General features: G+C 45.7%; 1 protein-coding gene across 1 annotated transcript; it reads right to left on the reverse strand.

Moving 5' to 3' along the window:
- Positions 1-2,595: 2,595 nt before the first annotated feature.
- On the reverse strand, positions 2,596-10,648 carry LOC100478420 (stromelysin-1). The gene is given in 12 exon segments (XM_002922015.4): positions 2,596-2,955; positions 4,202-4,305; positions 5,394-5,487; positions 5,490-5,552; positions 5,936-6,069; positions 6,946-7,090; positions 7,275-7,439; positions 8,979-9,104; positions 9,222-9,370; positions 9,461-9,486; positions 9,488-9,706; positions 10,477-10,648. Coding segments are annotated over 12 exon segments (1,428 nt in total). The 5' UTR covers positions 10,579-10,648; the 3' UTR covers positions 2,596-2,854.
- Positions 10,649-17,718: the final 7,070 nt, after the last annotated feature.

The following is a 17,718-nucleotide window of genomic DNA, read 5'->3' on the forward strand; positions in this document are numbered from 1 at the left end:
GAGAAGCAGACTCCCTGCTGAGCAAGGAGCCCAATGCAGGACTCGATCTCAGGACCCCGGGATCATGACCTGAGCTGAAGGCAGATGCTTCACCGACTGAGCCACCCAGGAGCCCCATAAACTCCTTCATTTTTAAGCCAGTTGGGAGTTATTGCTACCTGTAACTAAAAGCATCCCAACTTACCAATATGTCTACCCGCTTCAGTCAGAATTCAGCTTCACCATTCCAGCAATACTACTGCTGTAAACAACATCTAATGACCTGTGTGATGGGGCATCCAACAGAGAGCGTCCCTGCTCCCCCAGCTCTGCTCAGCCGTCGAAGGTTGACCTTCTTTATCAGATACACAAATGAGGGTATCGGAATGCTAATAAATATTGAAAATAACCTACTGACACATTGCATACTGAAAATAATCTTCTAACGCACATAATTCTGATTTTTTTTATTATTTCAATTTCAAGTACATTAAATTTTTTCAAATGTATATTTTGTATATCATTAAATCATTATTTTCCTTATATAGTATTTCTATTTTTTCAGATGTATTTTATCTATTTTTGATGATTTTTATTTTTTATTTTTATTTTTAAATTTCATTTCCTTTTTTTTTTCTTTTTAATTTACTTAAGCATGGGTTTCATCAAGTAGGGGGCTGAATAAATAAATTATGTGTTTGTTTCGTAGAAGTTGGCCAATATAAAGAGTGAAGCAGGTACTAATGAGCAGTGGTTGCCAAGCTGTATTAAGTGAAAAGAGCAAAGAGCACAGCAGTGTGAATTCACCTGCTACCAGTCTAACTTTAAAAGACGGTGTTAATGCTTGCATGTGTGCAGAATAGCTCTGAGGGTCACATGCACGTGTATGTGCTTATTTGCATACGTTCTTTCTTCCTGGACTGTAAGCTCAATGAGGGCAGGGAGTGTCAAACTAGCCTCTGAGAAAAGGCACTAGTTGGTGGGGACAGGAGTGAGGAAAATTAACTTTTCACCGTGTTTTCTACCTTTCAGAATTGTGCTGTGGCCACCTAGCACACCTGCAAAAAATAATCCGAATAAATTCAGGTAATTTTTAAAATAAAGAAATGCTCAATTCCTACCAAAATACTGCCATTTCTCAGAGTTCCGTCTCACAGTCTCCCATATGGCCTCTTTCATACTTATGGTTTTAAGGATGGTCTAAATGCTGACAAGCCACGTATTTTAATCTCCTCTCTTTTTAAAAAAAATTGAGATATGATTGACAGACAACATTGTATTTGTTTGAGGTGCACGAGGAGAAGACTCCATATATGTCCATGTTGCCCAACGGTCACCACAGTAAGTGTGGCCAGCACCCGTCACCCCCATAGTCGCTGTGTCGCCTCTTTCGAGTTCAGACTCGCTGAGTCATGGCTTACTTAGGTATCTCACAACATTTCAAAACTTGGCAAACCTAAGCCATTCTTCCCCATTCTCACCCTTTCTTCACGAAGCTGTGTGTCTCCAAGCCATCCCCCAACGCAGCAAATGCTGCCACTGTTTGTGACATTTGTCCTTCTGCTCTAGGAAGCTGTCTGGGAATGACGTGGCCTCTTCCCTCTTTCTTCAACGCCCCGTAGAGCCCTGCTGTCTTTTGTGTTCCTGTCTGACTCTGTAGTGTGACCGCTTTCGCCTGAGCATTGATCCCCTCACCTGGCTCACCCACGCCTCCCCTCAAAACTTCCTCTGGGGTGATTCCCTCGGAAGTTCTAACACGACCCAGTGCAGGGAATATCTTCCTGTTATTCTATTGAAGACGTCGATGGTTTTCCTTTAGGACTCACTATGCTTACAGTTCAGGTCCGTGATGGTGGTTATTTGCATATGTTCTTTCTTGCTGGACTGTAAGCCTGATGAAGGCAGGGGCTGTGTGTGTTTACTCGGGTGCCTACGCCTACAACTCAGCACAACGCCTGGCGCGTGGAATACGATTAATACGTTATCTGCCAAAGAACGGGCAAGTTAAAGCGTGTGAGAGCTCTTACTGCGTGGCAGAGCGTGCCAGACCCCTGACTCAGGCGATAAATCCATCTGAGCACCAGCATCTGCTCACGGACCTTGGGCCCGGACAAACAGCACGAGCACCAGAGGGTACGCACGTGTGCAGTGGCCGTGAGCGAAGCTGTTTGCCAGAACAGCGGAAGGGCCCCACGGAAGGAACGTGTGAGTAGAAGGAGAAGGTGAAGAACAGGGTGGTTGTTCTCCACCTGGAAAAGGCAGCGTGTGAACGAGGGGGTCTGCCACAGTCCTAAGAGTCTGCTTCACAACTGGTTCCAGCTCCTGTAAGGTGACAGCTCTCTGAGATCTTTCCCCTTGCGTTTCAGGAACGGTAGGACATCTGGGTGGTGGAAACAGGGACACCTGCTGGTAGGACACCTGCAGAGGGCACGGGCTAGCCTGTCCTCAGTTCTGGACGAGCCCATGGTGAGGTGGCCGCTGTGCAGACCCGAACCCTCACACCATGGGCCAAGGATCTCAGGTTGTCTCCTGTCGGGTCCACACCCAAGGCTGTGGGGACAACTTGAGACAAACAAGATGATAAAATAACCGACCGATTCTTTTTATTAAATAACAAGTAAATAGTCTATATACAGTCACTGGTCTTGCACACGAGCGCTCTCCCTTCTCCCGTAGAAGTTACTCCATGTGACCAAGAGCCGGCTCAGCAGCCGGCTTGAATGCCCAGTACCGTGTGAAGCGACCGGCAGACGCGGCGTCACCCGCGCCGTTGGTCCCGCACACTCAGGAGATAATGAACCATCTCTGTTCACAGAGACGAAGGGGAATGGCTATCAGCCCCATGGCCCGTGCCCAGGGGGCGCTTCTCGGCGTCTCAGCAATTCAACCAGCTGTTGCTCTTCAAGGAATGTGTCACTTCCCTAGCATTTGGGTCAAACTCCAGCTGTGAAGATCCATTGAAGAAATAGTAAAACCCTGGAAATACGGACAAGGGAAACCATGAGATCTTTTTTCAAATAAATAAATTTGGCAACATACGAAACTCAGAATAATAGGTAATTAAAATTACAAAGTGTTTATAGGGTTTTACTATTGCAGGGACTCTGATAAGCATTTTATCTGATTGTTTTTTTCATTTCTTTCTGCAACAGTCCTATGAGGGACGCTTATCTAAGTCCATTCTACAGATGAGCAGGTGAAGGGCCCACACATGCTTGCCCGGGGTCCCTCACTGGGGACAGGCTGCAGACTGCATTGCCTTCCAGCTCGGACCACAAAGCCAGGCTCCGCTTGCTAGGTTATCTGCTTCCGATCAGACAGAACCCTCTGCTTCTTTGGAAACTATGTACTCTTTATTTGCTTTTTTCCTAACAGTCCTCCTCCCCTTTCCTTTCCTGAGGGTCATTTCTGGTGCCAGAGAAGCATGGAAACTCCTTCAGAACACCAGGGGGGGCCTTTTATGGCTCTGCTGTCCTGCTGCTCAGGTTTCCTTTCAAGAAGGGTCACCAGCCTCCAGCTACCTTTCCTTGAGCAGGAAAAAGATATAACTTTTTTAAAACTTTGGGCACATGAAAAAGTAATTATTTGCAACTGACCAGTGTGGGCAGCGACTGACTACTCAGGGACCTCTCCCCGGGGTTAGTAGTTACAACAGGGTGCAGTGGGGGAGAAAGCCAGCCAGTAAGAAAGTTGGCCACACCACTTGAGGGGGTTTTTATGCCCACATGGTAACCTGAAAGGTGACGGGTCTAGACGTAAGGACGTTACATGTGAGCACTTCGGTGTTTTCTGCATGTACAAAATAGAGAGATGTGTGTTGACTGTCTTCATGATTCAAGTCAATGTATTACAGGAAGTCATCGTAGACTTGGTACAGAATTGGTAAGTTGCAATTTGGGGAGGAGGGAAAGAAACTGGTTAAAGAAAATCTGTCATTTCATGGGGCGTCTGGGAGGCTCAGTCACTTAAGCATCTGACTCTTGGTTTTGGCTCAGGTCATGATCTCGGGGTCATGAGGTCGAGCCCCACGTTGGGCTCTGTGCTTAGCGGGGAGTCTGCTTGAGTGTTTCTCCCTCGGCCCCTCCCCCACTTTCTCTCTATCTTTCAAGTAAATAAATAAATCTTAAAAAAAAAACTGTCATTACAAACTAATCCAATTGTCCCTCTGATACCATAAGATGTTTCAAGTACCCCATTGCCAGCAAAAGAAGTATCCTCTTACCAAATGCTTCAAAAGCAGCATCGACCTTGGGGTCAACCCCTGGGAAGTCTTCTGCTATTTGCCTGGGGAAGCCTGGCTCCATGGATCGTCTCCTCTCATCAAATCTGCATCCAGTGAAAGAAACACAGCACAGCATTGCTCAGAAGATATGTTACCAAAATTCTTAAGTCGTGTTAGATTTAATGTGGAATCCTAGCAAACTTTCTAAGTACCGCCAATAAATGTCAAACATGTCAAGCACCACAGAAATGTGTGACTTTACTGGAGCTGCAGACATGGTTCTTAGAACTGTATCTCCACCAGGAGCGGAGGCAACACCCCAATGTACCCGATGTCTGTCACCACACTTCTCAAGCCTGGACGGAGAGAGCCCTAATCAGTTTTCTGTCACACAGACATGAAGTATGAACAGATGAGTTGGCTCATTCATCTCAAATACAGATTTCAAATTCTCTATCATACGTGTCTCCTGTATGTCTTCCTCACCCTGTACATCCAGATTTCCTATGGCAGCCTCCTAGGGAAAGGGATGGCGGAGACCAGGAAAGCACAGGGAATGCGTTTCTGACTCGTTGGCTGGACCTTGGTTGGCCCACCCAGTCTGGGCAGACGGCCCAGGCATCGGCCTCCGTGAGTCCTGGGTTCTAGCCATAAACCTGGGCCACTATTGCTCATCTAAACAGGCCGCGCTATTGAGTGCGTGAGGTTAGGGGAAGCCCTGAAGAACCATACAGCAAGGTTGGGAAGATGAGAAAAACACCCAAGGAGGTGATGAGTCGACAGGAAAGGAATGCTGGATTGTGGCCTGGATTCTTGAGGCTTCTTTCAAAAAAAGACAAGCCCATCTGGGTTTGGAGTCCAGCAGGAAGCTCCATGGGGTGCTGGGCTTGAGGCAGGGCTTGAAGAGTGAGTGGGTTGGCGGGGGGTGAGGGGCAGAGGGCAGAGGCGAGAAGAGTCCATCCAGGCAGGTTGGGCGTTAGCAGGGGGAGCTCAGCTCATAGGCTCAGGGTGGGAGCGAGGCAGACGCGCCCGTGACCGCCCGTGACCAGCGCTGCTGCCTTGAAAGCAAGCATGTCCCCATCCTCCGTACTGGGAGGGAGGCTGGGCTGAGAGTGACCCAGGGGTTTCCTCGGAGGAAGAAGATAATCTCCTTAATGAGGCTCCATACAAAGCCATCCCAACCCCATCTTACCGCCAGTATTTGTCTCCTACAAAGAAGTACGTTTTCTTCTTTTCCTTATCAAAAATGGCTGCATCAATTTTCCTTACGGTTGAGGGAAAACCGGAGTGTGGATGCTTTTTGGATAACCAGCTTGTGCCTCAGTTCCTCTGATGGCCCAGAACTGATTTCCTGTTAAGAAAAATAATTCAGAGTCACACTGACTTTATGACAATTAAGACTTTGGGTTTTAGAAATACTTAGCACCTTTGATTTTCGTAATAATGATTTAATCCCCAGCTCAAAGCGGGTTTTTAACAAAAATTTGCAGATTCTAATGAATGAACACAAATCCAAAGAAGGAATTGACAACTCTGAGCAATTTATATCCCTACGTGCATTTTTATTATCTGTCAAATATAAATAAAAGCAAACCAGATCCAGCTATTTCTTCACTACCTTGGAGTAACGAAGGAGACACAATTTGTCAGAGTAGAGAAAATTAAAGTCCTATTCAATTTTCCTGTGAAAGGGGTAATTTCAGCAAGTTAAAGAAATTATTATTTCATAATAACCTTTAAAAACGAAAACAATGTCCTTGCTAGTTTCTTCATATGCAGCATCCAGGCCTGAAGGAAGGGAGGGCCAAAACGAGGAGATCAGGTAAAATCCAGGTTCAAGCGTCCTGAGGGATTTGCGCCAAAAATGCCTGAAACATACAGAAAAGGAAATGAAAATGGAGACACAGACGTTCACCGTTCGCATCCTTTTCTCATCGTGGTGCCTCATGCATCTTCCCCCATCGCCCCGTCTGTGAGGCTCGAGGGCAGGCAGAAATCAGGGAAATCGCCAGTGAGGAAAGGTCTTTGCTTTTTCTTGGGAGGCCCGTGCCCGACCTCCTACCAGGGGGTTCCGGGGCAGGACCTTCTAGAGAGAAGGTGACCACATTCTTGCAAACCAGTATCGGGGTGATAACACCGCTTACGTTTTCAAACAGAGAGACCGGTGTGTGCGTGTGTGTGTGTCTGCGTGTGTGTGTGTGTGTGCGTCTGCGTGTGTGTGTGTGTCTGCATGTGTGTGTGTGTGTGTGTGTCTGCGTGTGTGTCAGTATTTCCACAACGCTTCTGGAAGCCTCTACACGTGTCCTTGATGGTGGATGGATCCCCGGAGCCAGTGTGGCAGGGAGACGTGCTTTTCACTTTCTCCCCATGTGTGCAGCTTGAATGTGTTACCGTGTGCATATTTATCTGGTGTGAGTCAGCTGACTAAGTGTCATGCTCTCCCGATGGCATTTTTAAAGGAAACAAAGATAAATCTCTAATTCTGAAGTTCCACGTGAGCCTTTGAAAAGCAAGCGTGGCTTATAGCGACCAGGAACAACAATGAGAGGAGAAGAATCAAACCAAGGCTTTGAAAACGAGCTTGGTGCTTTTAGGAAAATGTGGAGGGTGAAGCCCGAGATCTCAGTGATTCCAAGGTCAGAGAAAACATTTTTGCTCTCAGCATTCAAAAATCTCTACCAAGTTTCTCTGTTGTCTCTAAGCATCGAAAGAATAGAGAGGGAAATGGAAGGTTCTGGTCTGACCTGTCTTTGAAGAACAGGATTTCTCCCCTCAGAGTGCTGATTGCGTCGAAGGACAAACTGGGGTCGCACGCGGCTGGGGTCTCGGGTCCTGGAGGCACAGATTCCGGGGGCACCGCGGGGTCATCCGGGGAGACAGAGGGAGATCCTGCAGAAAACGGTTGGGGGAGGCAAACAGAAGGAGAACTGTGATGCCATCGCCCACGTACGTGCTTTCCAAACACTGTCAGGTGCTTTGAGAAGAGCTGCAAAGGCTTCACGCGGCCTTGTCCAGCTGTCCCGCACACCGTCCCTGCACTGCTACCCGGCCTGCTTTCCGCAGCCTCGCTCACCGTACAGGGACTGGATGCCAGCCACGTCATCTTGAGAAAGGCGGAGGCGGGCCAGGTCTGTGCGCGCGTTGTAGACCGGGTACATCAGGGCGCGAGGGTCGGCCGAGTGGAAGAGACCCAGGGAATGGCCAAGTTCATGAGCGGCAACCAGGAATAAATTGGTTCCTAGTTAAGAAATCATAGATAACACTGACTTAGTCCTTAAATGCACGTAATCATCACTAGGTCAGCTGTTGGTTTACGTCCTGGAGGCACACGGCGCTTTCTTGCCTCGTTCTGTGGTCAACTGATCCGCGGACTGATCACACACTTAATGGAAAGCCAAGTGTTTCTCAAGGCTCATTCTGGAAGTCAATCTTTGAGACGAATTACCCACCCCTGTCCGCCTACCCCCCTGTCCCGTCTCAGGAGCCTATTTACTTCCTGAGAACCAGCTCCTTTTTCTTGTGCTCTGGAATGCAACCAAACCCCTTGTTTACCACATCCATAAATATTTCTCTTCATTTGCCAATGAAAAGATAAACACTGTCTCCATGTATTACTGCTTGCCAGTTATGGTCGCAGTTCAGTGAATCACAATTTATTCATCTCAATTCTGAAATCCTTAAACAAGCATTCTCCCATTTTCCATTGGACTCTTGCTGGCATAGTTTTTCCACCTCAAGATTATCATTAAGCACATATTGGGTCTGGAAACATTCGTAAGGATGATTGTCATAGGGCTTGTGAGATTGGTCTAAAAGATAGCATGCCTAATCACGCCTATCTCTTGTCACAAAAGAGGTTTGGGCCACACAAACACTACCTGTATTTGTATTTTTTTCCTTCATATTATTAAAAAAAACCCAGAATGCTAAAAATCGGAAGTCCTCGGGGAATTATGTTCGACATGCTACGTTTACTTTTGCAAGCGTTATCCGTGTCACTCGTGATCCTAGTAAAGCCCTCATTAGAGACTTTGCAGGAAGAAGTTGTTAAATCAGTCGAACCAAGGAAATTTATCCAGCACAAACTTCACATTCCTACTCCCTCAGAGACTCTGTTTGCATTTCGATTATAAACCCCAATGAATTTCAGAAGTACTATTATTTGTTGCAGTCTGTTTTTTGAAATCGTTGGAAGCCCATCCTCAAGGCATACAGTTACGAGCTGAGAAACATTCTACCTAAACAATCTGGACACCGTATTTGGGGGCATGTCCTTCCCTTCAGAACAAGACTATAGAAACTCTTGTTAACCTAGAGGCAGAAAAATGTTGATTTACCAGCAAAACCTGAACAGTTACCTCAGTTTCCGAAATTTAACTCTCATCTCTGTTTGGAAGAGTAAGGAAGAAATTTCCCCCAGTTGCATACAAGCAACATCAAGGGCCCGGATTAAGGCAGAATGCAGGCAATGCACTGTCCCTTGGGTATGTGCAGTTCACTGTAATGAGCGAATATTCTTAATGATGGTCCTCAGCTCACACTAGAACCGCAGTCATCAAAGAACTACTTAACGATAATCCCATATTGTGCTTACCAAGACAGAGAATAAACTTTTTAGACATCTGAAAAATGGTTAGAACAGAAATACTTTCTACTAATTCTTGAGCCATTTGGAAAATGTGGAACACCCCACTTCTTGAAGATTCTTAGTTATTAAGAATTTCCTAAATCTGAAGAAATCACCCACCCACATCCTTCTGAGAGACGTGGAACTAACCGGAAGTATCCCTCGTCCATGGCTCGTCATCGTCAAAGTGCGCATCTCCGTAAATGCCGGGCCCGGGCGGGTAGGCATGAGCCAGAACTTTTCCAGGTCCATCAAAGGGGATAAAGTCTCCATGATCTAACAGAGAAAATGTTTTTATTGGAAAGATAGATAATTAAGATCTCTTTGGAACATCCCCCCACCCCACAACAGCAACTGGATAAATGGATGCATTTCATGCTTTTGTTTTTTTACCTCTAACTGCAAATAAGATCTTTATGTCAGCCTCTCCGTCGTCAGCCTTGGAGAAAGTCAGTGGAGTCACCTCCTCCCAGAGGCTCAGAGCTTTCTCAATGGCAGAATCAACAGCGTCTCTTGGCAAATCCAGCATATAATTCATAATCCTTGATGAGAAACATTGAAGATGTTATTTTCTCCTGTATAGTCATTTACAAAATCTCGGTATTATGTGAGAACCTGTTTGGACCCATCACCTGTAAGTAAGGTGTGTTTTCCTCCACCTTCGGCATGCCAGGGAAGGTGGTGAAGTCGCCGACATCGGGGACCCCACACCTGGGCTTGTGCATCATCTCCAGAGTGTCCGAGTCCAGCTTCCCCGTCACCTCCAGCCCGAGGAACTTCTGCATTTCTCGGAGTTTTTCAACAACAGGACCACCGTCCCTTCTTCTAACAAATGGTTTGGTATCTTTTGCAAGGTTGTAGTAATTTTCCAGGTATTGCTAATGGGATAATAAGTAGAGTTTTCAGGTCATACTCATGATTTTTAGCCTTTTATAGTAAATTGCAGCTGCTGACTTAATCTGTCGGCTGCCTGTTTTGTGGAAATCAAACTAAATGTCATATTTGCTTCAAGTCTTCAGTTACAGACTCCTCCTTGCTTCTGTTTTATCTTTGTAACCAAGTAATCTCTGGAGCTTTGTCTACTCCCAAAGCAATGAAAATGAAGCAGAAAATCAAGATAAATGTCTAGCGAACTTAAAGGAGGAACACAGAGGGCATAATTGTGTATTTCAGGCTTATTTCGTCAACAACCTCAACTTTCTACTTTATGGGTCTCCCGGGGACCTGGCTAAGCAAAAAAGTTGGACATGTGTCTAAACATGTGTCTAAACATGACACTAGCAATATTTATATCTAGCCAAACTTATGTTGGATTAAAATACCTACAGAAGTCCCAACGGAAGATACATTTAGTTCCACCTCTCCACCTGTTTCCCGTGTGCCTCACGCCCCAGCGTGGCCGCAGCCACGGTGCCGGCGATCTAGGGAAAACACCTAGTATTTCTGGCCTTTGTTCATTCCTGCAGGACAGGGGGCTGCACAGTGGGATACGGAGACCCGTCCCCATCCTACAAGCTGTTACTCTCTGTCCCTGACCCACTCCTACACAGTAAGCCCAAAGCATCCTACGTGTTGTGCGAATGGAAAGCAGAGAGCGGTTTTCCCACTGGGCTCTGCCGACGCCTGGGAGGGGGCATCCACCAGTTACCTGCACAAGTTCCATGCTGTCCTCATCCTCCGAGGCTCTGTCCACTGGGTAGGCCGAGCACACAGCCACACAGAGAGACAGCAGAGCTGGAAGGTTCTGCATTTCCACGGGCTCTTCTTGGCTCTATGTCGTTGTAGTGCCTTGGTCTCTGCCTACCTCCTCTTGGGTCCACTCTCTGGAGCCCTGACTTTTATAGGGCGACAGCGGTGGGTTAGGTCACCCGCAGCTTGACTCATGATTGCTTTCATCCAAATGGCAGCAGGACTATGTCCAAAAATTCCGAATCTGAAGTAGGATGATACAACCTACTTTACTAATTTCTCTCAACCTTTCCAATTTTGCAAATCATAACAGTGATTAAGCTCCAGGAAATGCTTCCTGTCTTCGTAAGAAGAAAACTGGGGCATTTTTTTTTATTCTGGAAAAAAAAAGTGCCCAGAATTTACTAGACAATTTATGTTTGTGTGTTTGAGAGGAGAAATAGGCTGACTCGGTAAAAAGTCAGAATTGGTTAGAACACTGAAATGCAGTTTTATTTTAAGAAAAACACACTTTAAATCAAATATAATGAGATGTAAGTAAATGAAAAGCTGTGCTTACATAACTTGAGTCTATACTATTAGATTCTGTAAAAACAGAAGAAATAATATCAAGAATAAAATCGGAAGGGAGACTTCATGTTTTGAGTCCTTGGTCTGAAGTATGTGCCCTTGGTTTCTAGTTGGATTTCTTAGGTTTTGAGGAGGGAAGTCTCACGGGCAGCACAGAACAAAGATAGTGAAGGAAGAGGTGTATCCTTTCTCCTCTGGTTGGTTTTCGTTCTGTGCCCAGTTTGTGAACAGGTGGCAGACCTGGGCAGACGGCCCACAGGAACTGGGGAAGTCGAAACGAAGCACATTGAGCACGGGACCAAAGTCATCATCTCCTACGCTCTTCTCGTTCTCTTTCAGGCTCTTTCCCTCCTCCCTCAATTCAAAATCGTAGATACTTTGAACTTTATTTTTTTTAAAGATTTTATTTATTTATTTATTTGAGGGGGGGAGGGGAGCAGCAGAGGCAGAGGGAGAGGGGCAGAGGGAGAAGCAGATTCCCCGAAGAGCAGGGAGACTGACGCAGGGCTCAAGCCCAGGACCCTGGGACCTGAGCCAAAGGCAGACGCTTAACCTTAACCGTGTGGTGTGCTTAATGGACTGAGTCACCCAGGTGCCCCTACTTTGAACTTTAAAACAAAAGCCACTCTTAATTGTCTCCCCAGGGGGCGCCTGGGTGGCACAGCGGTTAAGCGTCTGCCTTCGGCTCAGGGCGTGATCCCGGCGTTATGGGATCGAGCCCCACATCAGGCTCCTCTGCTGGGAGCCTGCTTCTTCCTCTCCCACTCCCCCTGCTTGTGTTCCCTCTCTCGCTGGCTGTCTCTATCTCTGTCGAATAAATAAATAAAAATCTTTAAAAAAAAAAAGATTAATTGTCTCCCCAGGGTGCTTATCTGTTTTCTCTTCTCTCTCTTTCCCCTTCCCTCCCTCCTCCCCACCTTCCTTTTCCTTCCTGTTCTCTTGTCCAGCAGAGGGCTGTTCCTGCCAGCAGTGTAACCAATGCTTGTAGGGAAGACTGGAGACATCCACAGGGGAAGGAACTTGGTTGAACATTTTGCCCTCCTCCCGCCACCTGCCACCTGCCGCCTGCCCCTCTCCCTCACTGACCTCGTCTCCCTTCCTTTAGAAAAACAGAGCAGAAAAAGAGAAAGAAATGCAGATTGGAAGGAGCCACGCTTATACTTGTGAAATGTCCACTAAGTGCACATTTTTGACTTGCCGCCACACTTCGGTTTTTCTTTGCTTGCTTATTTGTTTGCTGAAGAGCAGAACACCAGGAGTGAGAAACTCAGGGAGATGATGAATAAAAAAGAACATTTAATAAGTGCAAGTTTTGCTCCCTGCCTTTGCATTTCTTGCGCATTTTCCTTCCTCCGCTGTATTTTTGTATGTTCTGAATAAACACTGGAGAGATCTCATCCAACATGTGTCGGAGACACAGTGAGACCCCTGTGGCTGGAGGCAACCAGTCGTCTGAAGGCCCCTTGGCAGGGACCGTGCTTGAAGTGTGCATGTGTTCCTAGACTAGACTCTATTGAAAGACATTTCGTTCCTTTAGGGGAATGAATCTGGGTTTGGTGTTGATCGGAATCAGGGGGAAATGCTTGTCCGCACTGATGCCAGGGTAGCTAAGGGGGCTGGAGAGGCAGCAGGGCCGGGACCACGGCTGAGCTCGGGGAAGGCTCGGTGGACGAGGCAGAGGTTGCTAGGGAGTAAACGGAAGAGACGTGGAAGCCACGCTCTCAATTCCTCCTGGATTAAGGATTTTCCTGCATAAATGTTCTCTAGGATCATAACCGGTAAAATATATTTCAAGCTTAGAGGGAAGCCTTACAGACACCGTGTTTATTTTCCCAGATGTTCAAGCACGATTGGCAAAATGGGCCACATCATTGCTCCTGAAATAAATGTGGAAGTGTGCTTGCGCAGAGTTGGTCATCTCATGCAAGGATTTCAGAGACTTTTCCAGAAGTCTCCAGCCTCAGGAAGAGTTCATTATTGGTTCCTCAGTGGCACCTTGGACCTGCCTCTCTTGCAGATTGGTCGTGCTGAGCTGGAGTGTGATGCTTCCCTCCATCACCGTAAATTCTCATTTTTCTCTGTGCTCCTAAGGGTGAGCATGGTGCCCGGCGTAAAGCAACTGCCCTAACATTGGTTAGAGACTTAATAATATATTAATTAAGAATGAAAGGCTCACAGGGAAAGTCGAAGAAATGAATGAGAAGTCAAAAAAACCTCATGAATCATGCAGATGTTTCTAAACCCCCAGATCTTACAGGTCGTATTTACCAAATACCCTATTAGCTGAATTGTTTTGTTGTTTTCTTGTCTTTGAAAAAGATTCAAGAGATAATCTTAAGTGTGTCTAATAAAGAATAAATTGAAGGCTTGTGTACTCCCATTCCTCATTCCTATGTCTGTAAAATACTCAAAGATTGCAGCATCACAGGGTTTTCTGACAATGTGAGAGAGTCAATTTGCATTTTGTAGATTAAATTTTAAAAGGGAAAGCATTAGTGAGGAAGAATAGGTAGATTACAGAGCAACCGAGTGGAAGAGAGAAGGAAGAGAATGAGAAAAAATACACCAAATGAAGAGGGGATCTGTGAACACTAGAAAAAACTTGGGCTTTTCCAGCACAGAAACGAGACTGACCATTCCACAGAGTGATCATTTGTTACACGGCTAAATACACACAAGGGTCGGATAAGGCCGGCGGCGCAAAGCGGACCCGCAGGGCTCAGAGGCCAGGCGGTAAACTTAAATTCAATCTAATTCAAACTTGGACTCAAGAGCTGGCATCAGTCCAAGTCACAGCCTCTTGGATAACATCTCCCTTTTGTCTCCCCATTCTTTACGCTTGTCCAGGACTGATCAGACAAGATAACACATGACTCTTGCCACCACCAGCAGAGAATCATTCCTTCAGCGATGCGTTCATTTCTCCTGAGTCTCCGTCTTCAATGCCTCAGAACCCCAGACTAAGACCATACGTTTGGATATCACAAGTAACAGAGAAAGTTGGAGAAAACGTGACCAAATGAGGTATTTAAAAATAGGAAGGAAGGAGGGAGGGTGAAATGCAGGATGAAGGGAAGGAAGACAGGAAGGGGGCAATCCAGGAGGGCGGGGCGTTCTCGGGGAGTAGAGAGAGGGGTTGGACAGGTGTTCTGCAGGGGGAAGGTGTCTACTGCAGGAAACGTCACCGAGGTGTGGACGTGCAGGAAAGGCCAGGAACAGAATGAGCACCACGCAGACTCAAGAAAGCTGAACTTCTGTTTGGAAAATGACAGAATTAATTTTTTATTGAAATAAAAAGTGCATGAAGAGTAGCGGCAAAAAATGAAAAATAAAGTTGTGGGAAGACAGGTTGGAGCTCATTCGTGAAAACCCATTAGTCTCTGGCTAAGATGTTTCGTTTATTCTCTTGGTGATGGAAAGCCATGTTTCTACACAATGTTTTATTTTTATTTATTTATTTATTTAAAAGATTTTATTTATTTATTTGACAGAGAGAGAGAGACAGCCAGGGAGAGAGGGAACACAAGCAGGGGGAGTGGGAGAGGAAGAAGCAGGATCCCAGCAGAGCAGGGAGCCTGATGCGGGACTCAATCCCAGGACCCTGGGATCACGCCCTGAGCCAAAGGCAGACACTTAACGACTGCGCCACCCAGGCGCCCCTCTACACAATGTTTTAAATAAAGTTTTATATATTTCAGTAAAATTTCATATTTTTATTATAGGAAAATACAGAATATAGAAAAAAGTAGAAGGTAGAAAAGAAATCATAAATAGTCATGCCACAAGGAGGAAAACATGATTAACCCTTCACTGTGCTTCCTTCTAATTTTTACTTTTTTATATCACGGTAATCAGGAGAAATTTATAAAATTATATCTGTTTTTCCACAATTCTGAATCTCACCAGTCAGAGAGGAGTACTAATCAGGCAATATATCCTCTTTGAATTATAGGATGAAACATGTTGCTTATAGGTTTTTTACATTTTTTAATTTATTTTTTATTTTTTATTTTTATTTCTTATTATTTTTATTTTTTTATTATGTTAACTTAGCCATCATACAATACATCATTAGTTTTTGATGTAGCTTACAGGTTTTTTTTTAATACATGTTTTTCATAGTTGAAGTCCGACCCCATATGCTAATATTCATGACTTTGCCACAGAAACGTCCTAACATCTCAGTTGGAAGGTGAACCAGAGCAGAAAAGGGATTTAGGAACAGATAATAAAAGCACGTGGATGGCTCAGTCCTTGTTCATTTATGAGAGCAGAATGACTCAGACCACTCAGCATGAGTGGTAAACTGTCGAAATCCATCCCTAAAATTGCTTGGTGGCGGCAACAGGCTTTGTGTGGCTCCAGGCAACTCTGATATTTTGGAAAGAAGGAGAGCGTTTTGTAATATTCTTGGCAGAAGCATTGCAATTGTGCAAACGGAGTAACACGAATTGAAGTTTCTAGTGGTACGCCAACAGGCGGCATGTTCCGTCTGATTGTACAAAGTGTTGCTTGAGAAGCACGTTTTCTGATGTGAGGGTCGCGGTGGGAGCCGACGGCGGACCGGAGGGAGCAGCAGCTCGGGGCAGGTGCCGCCCCAGACGGCCGGGTCCACCTGCAAGCCAACTTTCCGTGGCCTTGTCCAGCAAACTGCAGAAAGACAGCTCTGTTACACTTCTTCGAGCCTGACCTATACATTCTGGAAATGCTCGTTTTGAGTCAGTAGGCAATGGTATGCCTTTACGTAATTGTTTTCCAGGGCTGGTTCCACCATGTCTGAGCACATCTTCTGTTAACCTCTCCTAGGGGACAGGCCTCGGATGGGTATGACACGGGTCACAGGTTTTTTTTTTTTTTTCTCTCTTTCCAAATCAACACCCAATCAGTAGAGACGTGGCTTCAACGTTGTCTAGTGGGAAGAAAGTGATAGAAAGTAAGTGAGCAGAGCAGACATGTGAGGAGCCAAGTCTCTCTCCGTTCCTTCTGATCACCAGAGTTCCCATGGTTTCATGAGACATGGGTGGGCCATCAAATCTGCTTTTCCAATGCGACTTTACCGTCCCTAGAAGCCGCAGAAAATTCATTTTAAAGCAGGAGACTTTGTTTTCAGTGTCGCAGCTATTGTGTTTCTTTTCATTTTACGTGCAAGTCTGGGAAGTCTTGCTTCAGTGACTCCTGGCCATGGTTTTTTTTTTTTTTTTTTAAAGGAAATGTTTATTGTAGAGATAGGTATAAATATAGAGACAGATAATTTTCAAATTTCTATCCATTTTGAAGCATACGTTAAAACGCATCTGAGCTGCTGCCCTTCGAGCAACCCTATCGTGGTGCAGCATGTATCAGGAGGACCACGTCTGCTCACATTAACGCTTTAGGAAAGACTTTATTATTTTAGAGCAGTCTGGTTTCACAGCACCAGGGAGGTAGGTACAGAAATTGTCCACATACTCCCTGTCCCCAAACATACAAAGCCTCCCCCATTTTGAGCATCCCCCTTAAAGTGGTACCTTTGTCACACCTGGTGAACCCGCAGTGACACATCGCAGCCACTCACAGTCCGTCATTCACGTGCAGTTTGCTCTTGGGTTGGATAAATGTGTAAGGACATGAATCTATCACCATGACATCATGCAGAGCATCTTCAAGCCCTGGAAATCCCCTGTGTGCTGCCTATTCGTCCCTCCCTTCCCCAACCCCTGACAACTGCTAAGTTCTTATGGTCCCCACAGTTTTGCCTTTTCTAGAATGTCACATATTGGAAACGCACAGTATATAGCCTTCAGATTGGCTTTTTTCATTTAGTGATATGCATCTAAGTCACTGTATCTTATCACAGTTTGATAGCTCATTTCTTTTTTTTTAAAGGTTTGTTTTTACTTGAAAGAGAGAGAGCATGAGTGGGGGTGGGAAGAAGGAGAGAATCTCAAGCAGACCCTCCACCAAGCAAGGAGCCAGACATGGGGCTCGATCTTATGACCCATGAGATCGGGACCCGAGTCAAAACCAGGACTCGGACGCCTAACTGACTGAGCCATCTAGGCGTCCCTAACTCATTCCTTTTTAGTGCTGAATAATATTGCATTGACTGGATGTTACCAGCCTTTATTAATCTGTTCACCTTCTGAAAGATGTCTTAGTTCTTTCCACGTTTTGGAAGTTATGAATAAAGCTGCTAGAAACATCCATGTGCAGGTTTTTGTGTGGACACAAGTTTTCAACAGTTTTGAGTAAATACCAAAGATCGTGATTGCTGGATCGTATGGTAAGAGTATGGTTAGTTTTGTTGGAAACTGCCAAGCTGTGTGCCAAACTGTACCACTTTGCACCCCCTCAGCCGTGCGTGAGCCTTGCTATCGCTCACGTGCTCGCCAGCACCTGGTGTTGGCAGTGCTCGGGATTTGGGCCATTTAATAGGGGTGTCGTGGTGCCTCATTGCTATTTGCAATCTGCGTTTCCCTGGTGACGGGTGACATGGAGCGTCTTTTCGTATGCTTATTTGCCATCTGCATATCTTCTTTGTCAATGTGTCTTCTTTGGCCCATTTTTTTTTAAAGATTTTATTATTTATTCGACAGAGATAGAGACAGCCAGCGAGAGAGGGAACACAAGCAGGGGGAGTGGGAGAGGAAGA

This window comes from Ailuropoda melanoleuca, chromosome 8 (assembly GCF_002007445.2).
Source record: "Ailuropoda melanoleuca isolate Jingjing chromosome 8, ASM200744v2, whole genome shotgun sequence".
Classification (NCBI taxonomy): domain Eukaryota; kingdom Metazoa; phylum Chordata; class Mammalia; order Carnivora; family Ursidae; genus Ailuropoda; species Ailuropoda melanoleuca.